Source organism: Somniosus microcephalus, chromosome 11, assembly GCF_052327205.1.
Source record: "Somniosus microcephalus isolate GS21.2 chromosome 11, FLI_Smic_1.0, whole genome shotgun sequence".
NCBI classification, from domain to species: domain Eukaryota; kingdom Metazoa; phylum Chordata; class Chondrichthyes; order Squaliformes; family Somniosidae; genus Somniosus; species Somniosus microcephalus.
The window spans coordinates 209254908-209278424 of NC_140997.1; the positions used below are offsets into that span (position 1 = coordinate 209254908).

Sequence of the window (23517 nt, forward strand, 5' to 3'; positions counted from 1 at the left end):
AGGACTGCTTTGTGGAAAAGGTAAGTATCTTTGCAGCACTGCTTGTGGGGCAGGAAGAGCAGAAGTGCTTCCCCCAACCCATTAAGCTTACCTGCTGCCCTGTCCACCATCACCCTCCACCCCGCCCCCCACGAGGATCGGCAAGCAACCCCCCCCCCCACCCCCAAACTCAGCTGCAGGTGCCCTCCTGGGCCTCCTCCAGAGCATTCCCCACCTGACAGGGAGCCAAGTCTGTCAATCTTTCAGGATTCCCAAACAAAACTCCTTCGCCCCACACAGGAATCCCATACCAGTCAATATTGGGGTCAAATATTCTAAAGGCAATTGTTCCACAACAATGCAGGTGTCAGCTAGCCAGCAGGAAGTGCAAGCTGTCAGAATATTGCCTGAGTTGTTAGTTTAACACCAGTGGAACTCCTGCCATTCAGCCGGGTTAAACCTGGTTTATGACAGGATTCAAGCATGCAGTCATTAAAGTGTGATGTATGTGCTTTTTCATTGCATCATCAAATTGCTTCTTCAAAAATATGTATTCTGATGATCTCTTAAATTTGAACACTGCATATCAACACATTTACCTTCTGGGTGATAAAAACAAGGTACAATGCATGACTTCCTTCTGTGCTGTAAATGTCTATGGAGCTTGCATAGTTTCAGATATCACCACAGGGTCCTTATGTAACATGTACCAGCAGCACCAGAACAGTTAATTCCCCAATTAGGTTACTAAAGCTGGTTATGATACTCACCCCGTATTTGAAGAGAAGACACAAAGCAAGGATGGTGACGTGAAGACATGTATGATTCATGCTGCTCTGTGAATTTATTAATTTTTTTTGTTTTGTTTTCACTTGTGCTCCTGCCACGAGATAATCTAATCATTTGACAGTAAGCAGCAAGAGCCAGTTCATGGTTTTCAAACTATAAAATCATTTACATCACATGGTTTACTGACTTCTTAAACCACAAACATTCCAGCAACACACTTGTAAGAATATGAGAATAACAATCAGAAAGCATAACCTTTTTGCATAGTATTAAATGAACAGAGACATTTAGTTCTTTATTTACAATTATTGTCTGGGTAAAAAATTCATAAAAACAGATGGATGAACACATGTCATTGCCCAGACAGGGCCAAATTGCCAAATGTACTGCTGCAATTTTTTATTATTATTATTTTCACAAAACTCATGCTGATAAATACATTATGTAGAAGCAAGCATGTTTGTATTGCAGAATGATCTTAATAAATTGATCCTTTAAATTCCCTCATTTTAGGCTGTCCTGCACTAAACAGATGCCAAAGAAACAAAAATCTTTGTAGCTTGTGAAGAAATGTGTGACCTGTCGTTGTGACTGGCTGAAATTGCATCTAATTTGATTTTAAACAAAAGCTACGTCACACATACATGCCCACAGAAGCCCAGATTTATATGCATCTTACTTTAAATGTATCTTACTTTAAATGTGTTACTATATACACAGGATTTACTGGCAAATTCAGAGATGCCTGAACTCAGAACTAAAGGCATGTTCCTCTTTAGCAGGGCACAGACAGTTCTTAAAAGTTTCATCTTTCCAACTGGACCTTCTACAGGTCACAGAATCAAAATGAAAGTAAAAAATAAAGTTTTTTTCCACTGTCCATGATGCAAAGATTGTTTCATGCTCACTGCTTCATAGACATTTAGCCCCAATCCCCCGGATAAAAAATACATAGGGCTGTTACCGTCTTGAAGCGCTTTTTGTCTCACCCTTGTGACAAGCTTTTAATGGCTTCCCCCTTAGGAAAGCACAGTAAGTAGATTTAAACAATACTGCTGAGATGCTACAATGTATTTAGTAGGTGTCCGCAGGAAGACAAGCTCGATAAAACCACACAAAGCACATCGAAATACATCACAGAAAGTTTCATTCGTATTTGGAGAGTGCAGAGTATGAAGATTGTTAAAAAAAAAATCAAATAAAAAAAAACCAAAGCAACCTAGGTTGTTTTGCTATTTTTTTCCTAAAACCTGACAGCCCTCAAGCTGTGATTTAAAAAAAAAACAATAAGCCACTAAAGAAAAAAAAGAAAAGCAACACAATATCACAAGATTTCAACACTATTTTGATTTTTTTTTTCCCCATATAGACAAAGCCAAATATAACTTATTTTGCAATCAGCTCTAATAAACCCATCACAAGCTTGGATAGTTACAGTTATTTTGAAACATCTTATTTTAACAAGCAGGTGTTTATATATAGCAGACAGTTCAATCAAATTACATTTCAAATTGGCCTTTGCGAGTCTGAGAAAGACCAAAATAAATTTCAAGCATTTATTTAAAAAAGAAAAGAAAATCCCAGAGGACTTTAGTACCTAAAGATACACTCTCGGAAATAAAGGAAGCCATGCTGCATTTTTTGACCACGATCAATTAACATTAGGATACCATTTTAAACAATATTTCCCTGTTATATTTTGGCTTCTTTGTTTCTGCTAGCAATATCTACAATATTTAACAAAAAAGCAGGCAAATTCAGTACACGGTTGTAATGAAACATCTAGAATTCAATATTACAGAAGTACTCAACGAGAAGAGCTGCTTGTACTACGTCAGCAGCACTTAATACTCTACAAATAAACAAGAAAGTTATCTACAGGTTTTGTAAACAAATTACATTCTCTTCAGGACATAAATAAGGTAAAGTAGTAAGAGCCATTAAGCAGAAACAAGGCAACATGCCAAGAAACAAAGAAGATAAACTCTGTAGGTATTTAATAAATGCTTAGAAAGTTCCTCTGTTCAATTGGTGCAATTCTACTGTGCAAGTTGAGCTTTGCAACTTCAATTTTTAAAGTTTTGTTTTTTAAATTAATCTATACAATTAAGTCCATGCCACACAAGCACTTCAAAAGTCACAGACCAGTGGATTGGATACATTGCTTTAGATGCACTCAGTTGTGGTCCTTCCAGTGAAATTTGGGAAATGTACATTCATGCAGGATCTCTATCTTGAGGAGGGTCAGCCAAACAAGAAATCACCCTTCCAGCAATTTCCCTTCTTGCTACAGAGCATAGAAGAGCACGATCAGAACAGTTTATCAGCCAGCAGGTTTTTTTTGTTTGTTCTGTTTTTTGCACAGAAATGGTCAGCTAGAGTGATGTTTCCAGGCTATGTAGAGGGCTCCCTGGACTAGAAGAGGTAGCTGATTTACTCGTGTCAGTTGTAAGATTTATTCCACTATCAATAGCATTGTTGTTCTTGTTGGGGGATGATGGTGGACTGGAGTTTTGCTTAAGGGCAGCATCTTCTTCTATGTCAGTGTCATCAATAAGGGGAATGTGTGGCTGCGAGTCATCTATCCTAAACTCGGGATGAGTCATGAAGTTGTGAATGGAAGATTTTGACTCCGGTTTCTCTAATCCTTCATAGAGAGAGCTACGGAATGCCTTCACGACGCGGATCTGTAATAGAAAAAGAAAGGTCAAAGGTAAACAGTTGGCTCCAGTGACAGTTACAGTAGGGAAATTCTAAAAACAATGAAGAGACAGAATATGTTTAAGGCAGTGCGGTGAGTTGAAGTCCACAGTCACTAGACTTTATATAAGCATACGCAAGTGACTCAGTTTCGTGCATAGTGAGGTCGGTGAGAACTGCAATAAAACTGGAAAAAAGGCAATTGTAGAACTCATGGAAAGCATTGGTTAAATAAGCAAAGATCCAATGTGGTGTAACCTAGTAAAAGCCACGTTATTTTGTTACTTAAAGATTTAATGCAATGTCTATCCATGCATGTGAGAAAGTCTTGCAGTAAGTAAAAGGGTAAAAAGTGAAAAGTAGATTTATTTACATCTTATTTTTAAGATATATATATATATTTATGTATTCAGTATGAACAACATATTAAAACATAGACTACATGGTTACACAATTAAAGTAACAGCTCATTACAAGATGAACACTGAACAGAATGAAGGGAGCTGACAACAGGAAAATGGGAGATGAAATGATGTTTTGCTGATGTAGATGGGAGCAGCCAGGAAGCACATCGCGAGACTCACCAGAAATACAAATCATGCCACAGAATAAGGAGGACACATGTAGATGGAAAAATCTGGCACATAGAGACAGCCATATTCAGAAGCCTGGTTAATGTGAAACATTAACAAGCATAATCCCATGCACATTGGGGTAAACGTTCGAGTATAGGCCCAGTGTTCTATCTCTGATCTCCATTAGGCCATTTTTGGACTTTTGTTGATGTTAGGAATGTAACAGGTTATGATTTCTCAAAACAATCCTTCCTTATCCCAGTCAATTCCAAAAAGATAAAGACTACCTTGTGGTATGTTAATTTGACAGTCTGGAATCAACTCCTGGCTGTACAGTTGGATAGTTTCAACTGAAGTCCAAAACTTAATTCAAGCTCGCTACAAATTTCAGTTAAAGGGTTGGTTCAAACACTGTTCCGTTAACATGTCACAGGGTATAGGGTTTATTTACTTTGGGGGAACAGATGCAGATAAATATAAAAATTACCTTGATTTATGAAAAGCAAGATTACTTTATGTTAGTAGTTTGCTTATTATGTTTCTGTTACCAATGTTGAGGTTAAGGTCTGTTGTGCTGATCAGGTTAAATTTGAATTTACAGGGCTATTTAGAATTTAAGCACTACCTACATTATTAAGAGAAAAATCTCAAAATCTGCTTTAGCAGAATGTGGCCCACAGTTCTCAGCTTAACTTTTCCTGCTTTCTCATCAAATCTCAAGTGTACTTGGTAGCATTTACATCATTCAGGTTTTAAACAGCTATTGATGATACAACACTCATCATAACCAGACTCGCCAGAGACACCATTAACATCTCCTTCATGTTGTCCCCTGTGCTGCTTTCCACAACTGTCACTCTTCCATTTGGGTTTTCCTGTACACAGTCCAACCATCTCAGCTTTGGTCTGCTTGGCGATCTTTTGCCAGTTTCCATAATCTCCCGAGTACTGATCTTCAACCATCCTTTCACTGTAACACATGCTGTTAATTCACATAGACGGTTCCTTCTCATTATTTCACACTCCTCGTTAGTTCCAACAGTGTGTTTCAAAAGTATCCAATTTTTGCTTCTGTACCTTCATAAATATCCAGCACTCTGAACCATACAGAGGTACTGACTGTATGCTAACACCCACTATAGGTGTTCCCTCCTCCAGGGTAGTTTCCATAGTATGTCAAAGCACTTCCAGGTACAGCAGTTCTTGCTCATATTAAGCTTTTTTCCCACATATATAAGCTAATCCCAACTTCTGCTTGCTTAACATCAATGGTCACTTTCTTCAGTCTTTTAGCTTTCTGTGTTTTTCCTTAAATGATGGAGATAGCATTGATCTTTGAGAAAAGATGTTGAGACTCCACTTCTTTCCTGCAATACTCATCTCTTTGGTCATCATGATGGCAGTAGCTATGGAGTCAGCAAGGATGGCAACATCAGTTGCATATTCCAGGTCCTGCCCTACCCTTACATCTTCTGGCTCACTACCCTTGATGTCTCTACCCTTTCAATTTAGCCCATAATAATATTGGATAAGGTGGGTGATAACGCTCAGTCATTTTAGACTCCTGTCCTCACTTTAACCCATTGTGACATTTTTCCTTCCATTCTCACACAAGTCTTTATTCCCTCATACATATCCTTTAGCAGTCTGGAAATCTTTCCTACTTCTACTAACTCCCAGACACCATCTCTCCTCACTAAGTCCATCTGCTTATGATTTACAATACACACCCATAAACCTTTTCCATACTCCCCGTCACTTTTCAATTATCAGGCAGAGTGTGAAGCTCTGGCCAGCAAATCCAGAAGCTCTTCTGAAGCAGCTTTCGAACCAGGTATCTTAGCATCCCATGCAGAAGTACCGCAGCCACATTAAGCAGGATAATGATTCTGGAATTTCTATTCCCCCTGTATATAGGCATCATTACTGACAGTTTCCAAAGTGGAGATACTTTTCCTGTTTTGAAGACTGAATGACATGAAGCTCTTTCATCATTGCAGACCTCCCATCTTTAAATATCTAAGCATAATATACAAGGTAGTGAAAGTAATTGTGATACAGCTAGTCTTATGAAGTGGGGTTTGTCAATTTTTCCAATTAAAAATTTGATTTTCCATTTATCATTTGATTGAATTAGTATGATAGATCATGACTTGTAACTGTCTGGTTTTGAATGCTAGCTTTGAAGACAACTTTTTATTTGCCATGTGGGACTGGAATAATTATAGGTAGTGCAAAGTACTGTAGTTTTATTTCTGTTGACAGTAACACATGATGAATGTCAGTGGTACAAATCAATATCAACCCAAAGTCTGTGCAAATAGAAAAGTGAAATTATTTTGAATAAAATATGTACTCTACCTGTTTAGTTTTCAGTGTATGAACACCATCATTAAATAATTCTAATCTGTTTTAGTATATATAAACAATTTACTTTAAAAAAAAATGTGCATGCTATTTACTAACTGAATCTGTACAACAAATAAATTTTCCATTCTAAAATGGACAAGGAATTTATTAGGTGCAGAATGACTGATGGGAAGCAAGTGATCTGGAAAATAATTCACAGGACATCAAGACAAGTGAGTTCTATGCTCTTGACATCTTTAGGTTTTCTTATTCTACTGATTCCAATTTGGCAATTCTATCATTACCACATTGGGAATAATAATAACTAATATAGTTAGAAATGTTGCTTTGCCCATTAAAGACAATACAGACGTACACTTCAACTTATTTCAGTTTTCATCTTGAGTAATTGTCTAGCTACCTATTTCTGGACTGGGTTTGAACTTGGGGAATTCCAGATGGCTCTCAGATCATGTGTTCTACTTTGCCATCTACTGGCGTAGAAATGTTACCAATCTTAACATCCCTTTCCATTAAACTGTCACTATGTTTTGTTATAATTTTTGAAGAAACTGTTGTCCCAGGCTATGAATATGAAACATGCAGTACTACATCGCATGCATGCTTTTCTCTATCCCACTGAAACAGCCGAGAAAATTTTAGATAAAATGATTTTTACTATAAAATGTGAGAATTTATAATCAACTGTAGCCACTTTACTCAGATTTAGTCACATCAAAATATTTCCAACATGTTAAATGCTGACGGTGGGGGACCATGTGGAAACAACTGCCCAGGCAGTCAGGGCACATTACAAACTAGGCAGTGTCCCTGGACATAGAATATAAGAAAAACGACTGACAATGCACAGGCAGGACAAAAATGAGTAAAAACTTTTTTGTGGCAGAACAGAAAAACGAACAACAAGAAAATGTACTGTAATTTGACAAAAGACTTGGGGACAAGACTTCATGACACTCTCATGTGGTGGTCTTATTCTCCAGGGCCTTCTCGTCTTCTGCTTCTCAGTCACCCAGAAAGTGAGGCAAGGCGCAGGAGTGTCCTTGGCAATGAGTACCACAATGGCTTTGTCTAAGATTTTGCAAGGAAGGAAAAATAGTTTAAGTAAATCAAGCTCATCGTCTTGCTCTTGGGTTTGCCTGGTCTGAGTCGCCACATGAGGGGGGGAAAAAAGAAGAGACTGTGTATAGTTCAGATGACACACTGTAAAATTAAAAGATTTTTTTGGCATTCTGTGGGCTTATACTCGAAAGTTTACACACACTTTTTAAGCCTAATATCTAGATTCATAGGCCCAAGCAGTTCACATTAATTGCAGGCTCGGGTCAGACTCACAACCTTTATTTCACTCCCTCCTGCTGGACCCTTTGCCTAGGGTTGTCTAGTCCTCTGGAGAAAACAAACACATTCACTTCAGACACATAACAGGTCGCTGAGAGGTAAATAATATTGAACTCTACAAAAAGACTGACGAGATGATTAGTATCAAATAGTTAAAAAGCAAAGTAGAGAGATGTGAAAGATCATCTTGTGCATTAAGAATACACACTCACGCCCAGCAGTAGCAGCAGAAGCGCTGGTAGGAGAGGAAAGAGCATTGGGAGTAGATAACGATACGTGAGTAGGGCTAGAAATATTGGTTACATCTTGATTTTGGCTGGTAACGGATGACTGCCGCCTTAGAGCCCCCTGAAAGGAAGTGCCACTCTTGAATGTATTCACTACATCGATCTGCAATGGAGGAGAGAATGAGAAAGTTTGCTGAAGATGGAGATACAAGATTAATGTGCCAGGGAACCTCCAATACACAAACATGATTCAATTAGCAAAAATGTACAGGGCCCAACACTTTGATAATTTTGCAGTAAAATAATGATAAATTTAAACAAATGCACTCTTACTAATCAATAAAAACCCAAATACAAAAGCAAAATACTGCAGATGCTGGAAATCTGAAATAAAAATGCTGGAAATACTCAGCAGGTCAGGCAGCATCTGCAGAGAGAGAAACAGAGTTAACGTTTCAGGTCGATGACCTCTCGTCAGAACTGGAAAAAGTTAGAGATGTAACAGATTTTTAAGCAAGTGTGGGGCAGGGAAAGGGGAGAAAAGAACAAAGGGAAGGCCTGTGATAGGATGGAAGGCAGGAGAGATTAAAAGACAAAAGGGATGATGGTGCAAGGCAAAAGGAGATGATAATGGGGACAAATTAAAAAACTAAAGATGAGTCTAGATGAGGTGTAAATGGGAATGGCAGAATCATCAACAGCTGCCATGTGAGAGAGAAAAAAATTTAAACAAAAAAAATATAGGGGCCGAGGTTATGGTCTGAAATTGTTGAACTTGATATCGAGTCCAGAAGATTGTAAAGTGCCAAATCGGAAGAAGAGGTGCTGTTCCTCGAACTTACATTGAGGACGGAGAGATCAGAGTGGGAGTGGAGCAGAGGTACTTTACAGCCTTCCAGACTCATCTGTTTCTCTCTCCACAGATGACCTGCTGAGTATTTCCAGCATTTTCTGTTTTTATTTAATAAAAACCTAAAGTTAGTCAACATGGAAATGTCTTGCACCTTGCAGTTTTTAAACAAGAGTACAGGTTAAAAAACTAGACCAATTTAATTACAACTAGGCTATGTTCTCATGCACAATATTAAAACAAAATAATATATTTTCTGTTATCATAGTCAGAGTCATAACGGCACAGAAGGAGGCCAGTTGTCACATAAATTATTTGAACCAGACAGAAATAATCCGCATCATCACTTTCAGTGCAATAATTTAATTCTGACATTTTAAGATTATTAAATGTTAGTAAAACATACTCAAGTTTTTGACAAATAATATGACAAAAATGTAATTCTCTATCAACACAGCTTGGTAAAACTCATTTCAGTATTGCGGCCACATGCCATTATTTATTCATGGCAGACTGGGCACTTAAAGGAAACCAAGATTACTCAACAATAACACTGAACTACCCCATCATTTTCTTTTTATTGGTAAAATGAAGCTCAAATTTGAATATGTTAAAGATAAATTGGTCATGCAATCGTATTGCAATTAGTTTCCACAGAACAATATCTCACTTGCCAACAGAAAATATGTTTTTGAAAGCAAACAAATTGCACCGAATTTGCAAATCTACATTTGTCTCCATTTAATTTCAAATTTTTCTTAACCCTTTAATAACTGAATGTCAAAATATTTAACAATTGGCTCCTCCAATAGCTCAGCTGGATAAAACAGTGAGTAGCCCAGCCATAAAGACCAGATAGCACTTTAGCATGTTTCTTTACATTAACGCAAATGGAAGTTGTTATTGCAAGCTGAGCTAGCCGATCTCAGCTGGGGCCAATGGTGGCTTTGGCATCTCCAGGCTGGGGCTGGGGGAGAAATAGTCAACAATCCCACTTTTGAACATTATGCATTAAGTCCTGCTGGAGTGGGGAGGGAGAACCTCCACGGTTTAACAGTCTGCAACAATCACTCCAGATTCATGCAGAAAGACCACTTGGATAATGAATATAAGGGTCACCACTGCCCACAGAACTGTATCCAGCGTGAGTCACCAACTTCAGCATGAGGGGTATGGAGTGAAAATTGGAGAACATTACAAAAAAAAATTTTTTTTAATCTATTGCTGAATTAGAGATACATTAAACTACACAAGGTACAAATTCACTTTTTTCTTTGAATAAACGAAAAAAAGTGTGATTTAATTATATCTTTTATTTAGATGCACAAATCACTATTGCAGTCCTCAAAGGGTTGAAACACAGGTGCTTGCAATATCCATGGGGATTCTCCAGCAAAATATCAATGAAGCTTATGGCAGGAGATTAGGAGAAACCCATCAAAAATTTTCCCCAAGTAGTTTTATAACTTCAGAATAATGTGTAACCCTGTTACTTTCACTATTACAATCTTTCTTAAGAGGAAACTTTTCACAGAAAATCACATACTTGTGTTGAAGATTTGAAGGCAATGCTTCAAAAAGAGCTACGGCAAGTATATAAGCTCTTCTGAACCTGAGAACACACAATCACTAACTCCACTTTAATGCTAGTCTGGTAAACTACTGCAGTAAAGATTGCAGAAGGGACTGAGGGAATATAATTAAACTCAAAGTTTCAATAAGATATTTAGAAACACTGGAAAAAACATAATGGGAATCGACTTGAAAAGGCTTTGGAATAAATATGACAATAAATGAAAAATGCCAATTATTGCTTGACCTGAGGGATAGTATTTTGACAATGATTATCCAGGAATTTATTATAGGAAGGAACATAGGAACAGGAGTAGGCCATTCAGTCCCTTGAGCCTTTTCCACCATTTAATGACATTATGGCTGATCTGCATTAAACTCGAGCTGAATGTGTTTGAAATGTGGAAATTAGATGCATCTATTTGGCCAACTACAGCTTATCTTCCAAGACACGAGTTCTACTAACTGCTGATGTAACTCACTGAGGATGTCTGGCTGTAAAATAGTCTGGTCCAAGGGTGGAATAACATTATACATGGTGAGGTGTATGTATGTTATCATTTCAGAATGATAGCGGGGCTTAGAGGATTATATTATGAGGACAGGTTGCATCAACTTGGCTTGTATTCCCTTGAGCATAAAAAATTGAGGGGTGATCTGATCAAAGTGTTTAACATGTTGAAAGAATTTTCACAGGAAAAGCGGGTGGGTTGGAGGTGGGGGTGAAAGTTGTAAAAATCTAAAACCCGATCCCAACCCGCCCACTTTCACCTTTTAGTCAGGTGGGGGCGGGCAGCCAACCCGCTGCCAGGAGGCCGGTTGGTATTTAAAATATTAGAATGAGGCCTGAAGCCTCTACTTTAACATGCTGTGCATGTTTACCTGCGGGCGGCTGCGGATCCCGGGGCTCGGGATTCCCGGTAGCTGCAATGAGACGGTCACAGCTTCGGGGAGCAATCCTTGTGGGCCGGGAGGACCAGAAGTGCTTCCTCCAGGCCCCCCAAGTTCCCCCACCAGCAGACTGCACCCCCAGGGATCAGGGTTCGGACCCCCTCCAGGGGTCGGACACCCCTCCCACCACGTTTGGAACCCCACCCCCAACTACCATCCTGGGCCCAGCACCTACCTGGTCCTGCAGCCTCCTGGTCCGTGTTCCCCGCCCGACTGGAAGCCAGCCTGTCAATCAGGCCGGCTTCCGGGCATGAAGCCCGCCCTTTACGTCGCTCGCATGCGGAAACCCGGACTTCCAGGTTTCGCACTGTCTCCCAGGTCCCCCTGCACCGTGTGGATGGGAAACGGGAATATCCTGGCCAGAGAAAGTATTTCCTCTGGTCAGGGAATCAAGAACGAGGGAGATCATCTTAAAATCAGAGCTAGGCCATTTATTAGGGAAATCAGGAAGAACTGTTTCCACAAAGGATAGCAGAAATCTGGAATTCTCTGCTCCAAAAGGTGGTGGATGCTGGGACAATTGGAGCTTTTAAGACTGAGCTGACAGATTTTTGTTCAGTAAGGGTATCAAGGAATATGGAGCTAAGGCGGATCAATGGAGCTGAGGTACAGATCAGCCATGATCTAATTGAATGGTGGAGCAGGCTTGAGGGGCTGAATGGCCTACTCCTGTTCCTATGTATCTTAATATCTGAGCAAGAGAATTTTTATACCTGCTATCATGAATTTGTAGACAACAGAGACTGCTTGCTCTAAGCATATAGGCCTAGAAATTGCAGGCCACTGCTGTGGCAACAGAAGAACTGGGAGTGCCATTTAAGTGGCAGAAGTGCCCCAAAAATCTGAATCAATGTCCCACTGAAGGTCTTAACCAAGACTTGATCCTTTAGTAGGAGCCAGAGCGGAGGAATAACAGGCTCTACAAAGGCCTCGTCCTCCATGTGGGCACATCAGAACCCTTACCACCAGCTTCCTCATGGCGGCCCCGAAAAGCACTGGTAACACAAGAGAACAGGAGGGACCCAGGCCCCACACCCACTGCTGCAATTTACAGGTTGAGGGTAGTGAAGGATGGGCCTGTAGCAGTCCCAGCTGGGGTAGGCAGAGGGAAATATTTCGGCTGTGAGGTGTTGGTAGACCTCACTGCCCACATTTCCTTCATTCGCTGCTTTTGGGCAGAATCATGAAAGAGAATCCAGCTCAGAGCTACAAACTGGTGAAGGGAAAATTTAGGGCTGATATCAGGAAGCATTTCTTCACAGACAGTAATCAATATTTCTAATAGACTTCGAGGAAGAGTAGTGGAGGCAAAACCTTATAGTTGTTCAAGAGCTTAATGAAGAGGGCCTATTGATGTTTTCTTTTTTGGACAGATGAAGGAGGGCTAAATAGCTTTCTTCAACTGTATTCACCTTGTGATCATTGCATATATTAAAAGGTGGTTGATGTTAGATTGAGAGTAGAGGAATGGATATGCTTTCTTTCTCTATGAATAATTCCAATAATTTAAACAAATAACCTTTACTTCCTGATTCTGAAAAACTTCAACCTGGAATTAATGGACACTAAACAAAACATATAACAAACAATCCTAAGAATTGTGTTAAGAGCCAGTAATTACAAAAAATCTTCTGGTAGAATATTCATTTTCCCACATGTCAGTAAGAAATCCTACTTTTAGTGCAGCAAGTGCAGACCAAATTTATAAACCAGTAGAGCTTCATTTGGGAAAAATCAGTCTTGCACTGTGCAGTAAGTATTTGAATACTTTTTAGGTTCAATCAGGAATACTGAGTTATCGTAAGTAATTAGAGAATTTTATATATTTAGGAAAAAAAATCATGTAGTAGATATTCTTCAACATTTGATTGTAAGATGAATCAGGAAGAACAAGATCTTACCAGTAATGGCAATCAACACTCAAACCACATATAAAAATATCCTAACCACTTCATATTAAACATTTGCTAATGTATAGTATGAACTGCTTCATAATATAACATGGAGAACTTTTTTTTTAATAAAGGGTATTCATACTGTCTTAAATGCAAGGAAATGAATGTGCAAACATGAGTAAAATTAGATAGCACATTTTAGATCAAGATAAATAAGCATCATATCTGAGTAATGGAAATATATGAAAGTGCATCATGTCAAAGATAAGATCATCAGTGTAATATACAAACCCATTAGATCATTATACTGCTTAAATACAACATTATTTATTCTTAATTTGTATTTTACTCCTGGCATTATTTTCTACTAAAGCCAAAAGGTAGGACAATTTAAATACTAGAACATAAAAGACAGGAATGTGAGCAGCCCATTCAGCTCATAAAAATCCTACTGATTCAGTCAGGATCTGCTCAAAGCATTGCGCTCCCTTTGTGTTTGATTTTATTGGATCAGGATTCCGCCAATTTTGAATGCTTCCATTAAATTTGCATTCACTGGACCTGGTGGCGGTCTATTCTGTATGTTAACAAGCCACTGAACGAGATTGTGGTCTATCACATATGTTAATTCACTGGACCTGGTGGCGGTCTACTCTGTATGTTAACAAGTCACTGAACGAGATTGTGGTCTATCACATATGTTAATTCACTGGACCTGGTGGCGGTCTATTCTATATGTTAATTCACTGGACCTGGTGGCGGTCTATTCTGTATGTTAACAAGTCACTGAACGAGATTGCGGTCTATTCTATATGTTAACAAGTCACTGAACTAGATTGCGGTCTATTACATATGTTAATTCACTGGACCTGGTGGCGGTCTATTCTGTATGTTAACAAGTCACTGAACGAGATTGTGGTCTATCACATATGTTAATTCACTGGACCTGGTGGCAGTCTATTCTGTATGTTAACAAGTCACTGAACGAGATTGTGGTCTATCACATATGTTAATTCACTGGACCTGGTGGCGGTCTATTCTATATGTTAATTCACTGGACCTGGTGGCGGTCTATTCTGTATGTTAACAAGTCACTGAACGAGATTGCGGTCTATTCTATATGTTAACAAGTCACTGAACTAGATTGCGGTCTATTACATATGTTAATTCACTGGACCTGGTGGCGGTCTATTCTATATGTTAACAAGTCACTGAACGAGATTGCGGTCTATTCTATATGTTAACAAGTCACTGAACTAGATTGCGGTCTATTACATATGTTAATTCACTGGACCTGGTGGCAGTCTATTCTATATGTTAACAAGTCACTGAACTAGATTGCGGTCTATTACATATGTTAATTCACTGGACCTGGTGGCGGTCTATTCTATATGTTAACAAGTCACTGAACTAGATTGCGGTCTATTACATATGTTAATTCACTGGACCTGGTGGCGGTCTATTCTGTATGTTAACAAGTCACTGAACGAGATTGCGGTCTATTACATATGTTAATTCACTGGACCTGGTGGCGGTCTATTCTGTATGTTAACAAGTCACTGAACTAGATTGCGGTCTATTACATATGTTAATTCACTGGACCTGGTGGCAGTCTATTCTATATGTTAACAAGTCACTGAACTAGATTGCGGTCTATTACATATGTTAATTCACTGGACCTGGTGGCGGTCTATTCTATATGTTAACAAGTCACTGAACTAGATTGCGGTCTATTACATATGTTAATTCACTGGACCTGGTGGCGGTCTATTCTGTATGTTAACAAGTCACTGAACGAGATTGCGGTCTATTACATATGTTAATTCACTGGACCTGGTGGCAGTCTATTCTGTATGTTAATTCACTGAACGAGATTGCGATCTATTCTATATGTTAACAAGTCACTGAACGAGATTGTGGTCTATCACATATGTTAATTCACTGGACCTGGTGGCGGTCTATTCTATATGTTAATTCACTGGACCTGGTGGCGGTCTATTCTGTATGTTAATTCACTGGACCTGGTGGCGGTCTATTCTATATGTTAACAAGTCACTGAACGAGATTGTGGTCTATCACATATGTTAATTCACTGGACCTGGTGGCGGTCTATTCTGTATGTTAACAAGTCACTGAACTAGATTGCGGTCTATTACATATGTTAATTCACTGGACCTGGTGGCGGTCTACTCTGTATGTTAACAAGTCACTGAACTAGATTGCGGTCTATTACATATGTTAATTCACTGGACCTGGTGGCGGTCTATTCTGTATGTTAACAAGTCACTGAACTAGATTGCGGTCTATTACATATGTTAATTCACTGGACCTGGTGGCAGTCTATTCTGTATGTTAATTCACTGAACGAGATTGCGGTCTATTCTATATGTTAACAAGTCACTGAACGAGATTGTGGTCTATCACATATGTTAATTCACTGGACCTGGTGGCGGTCTATTCTATATGTTAATTCACTGGACCTGGTGGCGGTCTATTCTGTATGTTAACAAGTCACTGAACGAGATTGCGGTCTATTCTGTATGTTAACAAGTCACTGAACTAGATTGCGGTCTATTACATATGTTAATTCACTGAACTAGGTGGTGGACTATTCTCTATGTTAACAAGTCACTGAACTAGATTGGGTCTACTCTATATGTTAACAAATCACTAAACGAGATGGCCGTCTGTTCTACATTTTTACAATTCATTGAACGAGATGGTCGTCCACTCTATATGTTTATAAATCATTGAACGAGATGGTAGTCTACTCTATATGTTTATAAATCATTGAACTAGATGGTAGTCTATATGTTTATAAATCATTGCACGAGATGGTAGTCTACTCTATATGTTTATAAATCATTGAACTAGATGGTAGTCTATATGTTTATAAATCATTGAACGAGATGGTCGTCCACTCTATATGTTTATAAATCATTGAACTAGATGGTAGTCTACTCTATATGTTTATAAATCATTGAACGAGATGGTCGTCTACTCTATATGTTTATAAATCACTGAACGAGATGGTCGTCTACTCTATATGTTAACAAATCACTAAACTAGATGGTCGTCTACTCTATATGTTTATAAATCATTGAACGAGATGGTCGTCTACTCTATATGTTTATAAATCATTGAACGAGATGGTCGTCTACTCTATATGTTTATAATTCATTGAACGAGATGGTCGTCTACTCTATATGTTTATAATTCATTGAACGAGATGGTCGTCTACTCTATATGTTTATAAATCATTGAACTAGATGGTCGTCTACTCTATATGTTTATAAATCATTGAACGAGATGGTCGTCTACTCTATATGTTTATAAATCATTGAACTAGATGGTCGTCTACTCTATATGTTTATAAATCATTGAACTAGATGGTCGTCTACTCTATATGTTTATAAATCATTGAACGAGATGGTCGTCTACTCTATATGTTTATAAATCATTGAACTAGATGGTCGTCTACTCTATATGTTTATAAATCACTGAACGAGATGGTCGTCTACTCTATATGTTTATAAATCACTGAACGAGATGGTCGTCTACTCTATATGTTTATAAATCATTGAACGAGATGGTCGTCTACTCTATATGTTTATAAATCATTGAACGAGATGGTCGTCTACTCTATATGTTTATAAATCACTGAACGAGATGGTCGTCTACTCTATATGTTTATAAATCATTGAACGAGATGGTCGTCTACTCTATATGTTTATAAATCACTGAACGAGATGGTCGTCTACTCTATATGTTTATAAATCATTGAACGAGATGGTCGTCTACTCTATATGTTTATAAATCATTGAACGAGATGGTCGTCTACTCTATATGTTTATAAATCACTGAACGAGATGGTCGTCTACTCTATGGGCTAGATTTTCAGTTTAGGCAGTTTTGGGGCGCTAGCTTTAGCGCCCGCCCGAAGTTAGCGCCCGCCCCAAAGTAGCGCCCCGTTGCCGGGAATTCAGTGGCTTCGCCCTAAGAGGTTGGTGGAGCGCTAAAAGAGGCGTTCCACTACTCTCTTTAGGCGCTAAGCCGGCGGTCCAGAGGGATAGCGCCCAGGCGGGGCGCAGCACGGGTGCGGTCATTTTTGCACTGACAGCAGACCCCGTGGTGCCGACCAGCTCTTAAAGGGGGAAGGGACGAATTGGTCTGCTGCCACGCCCTGCACACTGCAGCCTTGCAAAGAGGCCTCAACACTACTGCTCAGCCCCAGGGAGTCATGGCAACGCCAGAGAAGGCCCGTCAGCGTGCCCTGCGCTTCTCAGAGGGTGATCTGGACATCATGCTCACAGCTCTGGAGGTGAGGCGCAAGATCTTGTTTCCAGACAGTGGGAGGAATCCAACCCACCACGACTACACCAAAGCCTGGAAGCAGATCGCCCAGAGGGTGACGTTCACCGGCGAGGCCCCCAGGACCCACACACAATGCCGGAAGAAGTACAACGATCTGACCAGGATTGTGAGGGTGAGTAGCCTTTCCAGTCTCCTCCTCATTCTTGCATGTACACCTGACATGATGGGCAAAGGGACCTGAAAGTCCTTTTGGCCAGCCCTCAGCCAGCAGCATTGGGACAGTCATGAGCATCAAATGGCCATTCGGCACTCTACACTTTGGCCAAGCTATTCCACCATGGGAGGCAGTGCACACTACATCAGGGCTTCACTCTGTCCAAGCTATTCCACCATGGGAGGCAGTGCACACTACATCAGGGCTTCACTCTGTCCAAGCTATTCCACCATGGGAGGCAGTGCACACTACATCAGGGCTTCACTCTGTCCAAGCTATTCCACCATGGGAGGCAGTGCACACTACATCAGGGCTTCACTCTGTCCAAGCTATTCCACCATGGGAGGCAGTGCACACTACATCAGGGCTTCACTCTGTCCAAGCTATTCCACCATGGGAGGCAGTGCACACTACATCAGGGCTTCACTCTGTCCAAGCTATTCCACCATGGGAGGCAGTGCACACTACATCAGGGCTTCACTGCGCACTTACAGCCCGTCCTTTCTCTTGCAGGCTAAAGTAGCGTTTAATCGCCAGGCCCGTGCCAGGGGTGGCCGCGCCAAGCTGCAGAAGCTCACTCGGCTGGAGGAGCGCGTGTGTGTGCTCATGGGAGCACGTGTGATTGTCCCCACAGCGTGCGGTGTATCCGACCCTCCACTGCCCGGCAATGGTAAGGACCTCGCCTTTTGGCCCTCTCGCGTCGCACTGGCCCATCCGAGCTACCTCCTTTGCCACTGTCCCACCAATGCGCTGAATCCCACCAGTCCTAACTCCCTCGCTGACGCCGTCTCCTCACTCTGAAGCTACTCTTGTGCATTCATGCTTTCAGCTGGTGACGACCAGGACCCTGAGGCTGCCAGTGACAGCACCTCCAACCAGGAGGAGGAGGAGGAGCAAGCCGGACCTTCGGGGGAACAGTCACGTCCCGCAGGAGAGGAGGAAATGCTCGACACCTCCTCACTGGACGAGTGCCTGGAGGAACTGTCGCAGGGCAATGCAGCTTCTAGGACCAGTGGCGTCCAGCCACCCAGCAGCCGTGCGCGTGGCCCGCGGCCTTCCCCCCAAAGGGGGGAAGGATCAGAGGGGAGTGCTGCTGCTCGGCACACTCGCCGTCACCAACGCGGCAAGGGTCCCCTAGTTCGGCCCCCTCCTCCCCAGCGGGAGAGTCGCGACTCCAGTCCGGACACCTTCACTTCGGAGGAGGTGCGGAAGCTCGATCAGATGGCCGACGACTCGGACCGGCGCCACACGGAGCTCATGAGCGTGGTGGGGCGCATGCCTGAGGCCATCGAGTCGCTGGCGACCAGTGTGCGCGTGTTCGGGGCAGCAACTGCCGCGACTGGCCGCATGCTAACTGATGCCGTCAAGACCCTGGCGGATGTGAAGCGCGCGCACACCAGGACCACAGGGCCACTCACTGCTGCCACACGCGCTGTCTCAGGCAGGCATCGCCAGGGCAGGCGCCGCGCTGGACCATCCCAGCAAGCCGGCCGTCGGCTGATTGCTGCGGATCCTGCAGTGCGGGCCCGGCCGAGTGCCACCGCGCCACAGCACCAGCCAGCGCATCCCAGACGCCAGCTGGCCCACATTGCACCATCCGTCGCCGCCATTCCCCCTCTGGGGCGTCAAGGGCAAGCGGCTGCAGCTGATGGTGGCCAGGCTCAGGCGCGCCACTCAGGAGACGGCCCCTCGAGGCCCAAACGCCGTGTAGGCCGCCCCCCAGCGGCATCTGGCGGAAGGGCATCTGAGCCTCAGGCGCCTTCCCCCAGCCTCGCAGCAGCCACTGGGCAGAGCTTGCGAAGGAGCAGCAGGCAGGGCAGGGGAGGCAAAATGCTGGCCAAGGTCTCGCCCTCGCGGGCCACTCAGTAGAGGGTGTGGCCAGCTTTCCTTTAATATGGCGGTGGCCATCTTTATTTTGCCCATGGTTGTGCTTTTGGAGGGCTTTTTTTTTGCGTTAGGCCGACGTTGAGGCCCGGTTTCAATAAAGGTGGAGTGGCTCCTCCCCAGTTTGTGGGAGTGAGTCGTTTGTTGGGCTTTTTGTGGGGCCCGTTTATTGTTTTTGGGGATTCATGTGGGAAGGGCTTTCCATTTTTGTTTAATAAAAAATTATCTTTATTCATGCAGTCTCCATGGTTGTTCTTCTTAGTGTTTGTTGGCTTCGCCGGCTGAGGGCTTGCGGAGCGGCTGCATTCATCTTCCCTCATGGCCCCTGGCCATTCCCTGACAGGGGGCTTAGAAGTACCGTGTAATAAGGTGGCGTCGTGCGGCCCTTGGCCCTGGTCGCTCCCTCCTGGGAACGTACTCCTGCTCCTCCTCCTCCTCCTCCTCCTCATGCTCCTCCTGCTCCTCCTCCTGAGGTGCTGGTCCAACGTCAGGTGGCAGTGCCTGAGTCCTGCGGATAGCCAGGTTGTGTAGCATGCAGCAAACCACCACAAATTGGGAGACCCGGTCCGGCGAATACTGGAGAGCTCCTCCGGAGCGATCAAGGCAGCGGAACCGCTGCTTGAGGACCCCAATAGTTAGCTCGATGATGTTGCGGGTGGTTTGATGGCTCTCGTTGTAGGCCTCTTCAGCAGCGGTCCTGGGCGCGCGGAGCGGGGTCATGAGCCAGGTGCACAAAGGATAGCCTTTGTCCCCGAGTAGCCATCCTCTTGGGGGAGGCTGTGCCTGGAACATGTCATGCACAGTACTCTGCCGCAGGATAAAGGCATCGTGGCTGCTGCCTGGGAAGCTGGCATTGACTGCCATGATGCGCTGCTTGTGGTCACAGACCAGCTGCACATTCAGAGAATGGTAGCCCTTCCTGTTGCGATACTGCTCGCCATGCTCCAGAGGGGCCCGCAAAGCCACATGCGTACAGTCAATGGCGCCCTGCACCAAGGGGAATTCCCCGAGTCTGGAAAATCCCAATGCGCGCTGATGCTGGCTCTCCAGGGCCATGGGGAAGGAGATGAATTGGCTTCTCCTTCTGAACAGTGCTTCTGTCACCTGGCGGATGCAGCGATGCGCGCCGTACTGGGAGATGTTTGCTATGTCCCCAGCAGCGTATTGGAAGGAGCCGGTGGCATAGAAGTTCAATGCCACTGTCACCTTCACTTCCACCGACAGAGACGTCCTGCACCTGAGCTTTGGCCGCAGATCTCGGCGAAGCAGGTGGCAGACCTCTGCAATCACCTCCTTTCGGAATCGGAGCCTTTTAACACATCGCGCGGCACTCATGTTTAGGTAGGAGCGCTGCTGGCGGTATAGCCTGACTGGGTAAGGCCTACGTGGCCGACGCCTGTAGCCCCCTCTGCCTCTAGCCAGGGCTGCCCCTCTCACAATGCGTCTGCGAGCCCTACGGACATGGAGCTGCAGCTCCGCGTTGGCACCCCATGCAACCCCCATCAAATCCTGGCAAACACTCTAATTTCCAAATGGCCACTTGCAGCGCTGTTGCCTGAGTCCAAAAATACCTGGCTCTTGCTGCTTGAAACCAGTTAGCTATCCTCCTTGTTGTGTCTCCAGAAATGCGTTGCACAAGACTGTTTTCTGAAATAATGGATGGCCTTTATACTGGAGAGGACGTTCCCTTTAATTAGCGCCCCCCGGGGCCCGCGCTGGTTGTGTTGCGTTCCTTTTTCCAAACGCTCCGGCCGCCCGCCGCACAATGGGGCGGTCCGACTGAAGTTTGCAATCGGGGCGGCCAAAGGGCGTTGCACGAGGATGTGACGTCATTTTCTGCGCGCGCAGCCGGGCGGGCGCTAAACTTTGCGCCGGCGCTAACGGGCAACTTAATTTGGGGCGGGGCGCAAACTGCGCTGCGCCCGGGCGCTACACGCATAGCGCCCGGAAATCACTTCTCTTAAGGCGCTAACTGCTGGCGCAAGCAACTGAAAATCTAGCCCTATATGTTTATAAATCATTGAACGAGATGGTCGTCTACTCTATATGTTTATAAATCATTGAACTAGATGGTCGTCTACTCTATATGTTTATAAATCACTGAACGAGATGGTCGTCTACTCTATATGTTTATAAATCATTGAACGAGATGGTCGTCTACTCTATATGTTTATAAATCATTGAACTAGATCATGGCTTATTCCATACGCTTAAAAATCACTGAACTAGATGGTCGTCTATTCCAAATGTTAACAAATGTGAGTCGCTGTACCTTTAGTTATATTTATCTGGAAGTTGGTCTCGAATGTAGCAATGTTCCCTTATTTATTTCTCTTGGTTCAACACACAAACTTCTCCAAATCCATCTCATTTATTCCTTTGTGATTTAAAAATCTTTATTACTTCTTTCACATAATCTTATGTGATCCATGAGAGGAAGGTGCTGGGTGCAGGTAACTGCTTCTCACAGGAAAATCACAAGGTGAAGAAACCAACCTATTCTTCCTACCAGCTGGAACAACACTACACAGACATTTAAAACAAAAACAGAGAGGGGAACATTAATCTGTCTTGTGTAAATCTGTTTCTACAAATACATATATATTTATTTTAAAAACTGCATGAAAAAAGCAACTATTTAACATAGAATGATATGGCACAAAAGGAGGCCATTCGGCCCATTGTGCCTATGTGCTACAAAAATTAGGAAATAACCTCCTATCTGACACAGTATCTATTTATTATAACATGAGGATGAATAGGACAGTAGGATATGTTTTTTCAAAAGTTTGTAGACATAGCACTAGCATGGTATTGAACATACCTGAGTTTGGATCCTGTTTAGACCTCTGAACCAAAGAATCTGCCCACGCCGAAGTTCTCTCTCTGCATGATCAATTTCTTCAGCATCTTCATTAAGCTCCTCTTCTGGGATGTCATCCTTGTGAGTTCCATGGCCTGCCTCCTTCAGAAACTTCAATCGATTGGTTGGAATGGAGGATATTACCTGAGAAATTAGTAAATGGACATGGGCTGTTAATCTCTCTTTTCTGAGCAGTTTCCAATTGGTTTAATCGTGAAAAGAAGAAAATATGTTGATTTGTGCTATGAGGGAACAACTAATAATCTAAAGGCATGATTTTCCTCTCCTTTACAATTAGGGAACACTCAGTTCCTGGGTACGAAATACAGGAAAAATGGCAAAGACTTGTTATGCTGAGTCTCCGCCTACTTTACCATGCCTAGTGATTTCCTGGGGATCTCCTGAAGAGGCAGAGCAGTTAAGCTCTAAGGGGAAAAAAAAGCCATGTGAGATGAGTGGTGTGTGATGGGACGTCCTGTCTCATTTTCCTACAGAAAAGCTAGACAGGTGCCCGTAAGAAGTAGGCATTAGACCTTGCAACTCACCTGGCCTCTCGGAGCAAAGGAGCTGTAAGGGGTAGTAAGCAACACCATGTGTAGGGTCGTCAACTCTTCAGAATTGCCCTGGAGTCTCCCAGGAATTAAAGATTAATCTCCTGGACACTGCTGTGAGCAACCCAGTAGAAAAATCATAGGGGCATTAAAAAGAAATTGTGCGCTTTTTTTGTTTATTTATTATTAAAGTATTAAAGACAGGGAAAAAAAGGCCGTTTAACTGGGCGGGGCATATGGAGGCAGGAGGTCATGTGAGAAACCTCCAGACACATGTCCAACTAGAGTTGGCAACCGTAACCATGTAAGATCTGAAAAGATAAGTGACTTAAAAAAAACAGGTCCCCGTGGAGCTATGGGTCAGGAGGCCTACTGGCTGCTGTGTCTTATTACCCCAGAGAACACGCTGCTGGTGCAGTATACTTCACTTTGATGTTTGGCA

At 42.7% G+C, this 23517-nt stretch overlaps 1 protein-coding gene across 14 annotated transcripts in view; it reads right to left on the minus strand.

Moving 5' to 3' along the window:
* Positions 1–2220: 2220 nt before the first annotated feature.
* Positions 2221–23517, minus strand: part of atp2b2 (ATPase plasma membrane Ca2+ transporting 2) — a 784580-nt gene continuing 763283 nt past the window's right edge. For 6 of the 14 annotated variants that reach the window (XM_086001789.1, XM_086001795.1, XM_086001794.1 and 3 more), the window contains 3 exons: positions 22486–22668; positions 8058–8144; positions 2221–3455 (listed from right to left, as the gene is read on the minus strand). In XM_086001789.1, the coding sequence (XP_085857915.1) occupies positions 3144–3455; positions 8058–8144; positions 22486–22668 (582 nt within the window). In that variant the 3' untranslated portion in view covers positions 2221–3143. Of the gene's footprint in view, positions 3456–7751; positions 7803–7966; positions 8145–22485; positions 22669–23517 lie in introns of all 14 variants that reach the window. The other 8 variants (XM_086001798.1, XM_086001796.1, XM_086001802.1 and 5 more) reach the window with 3 other exon arrangements.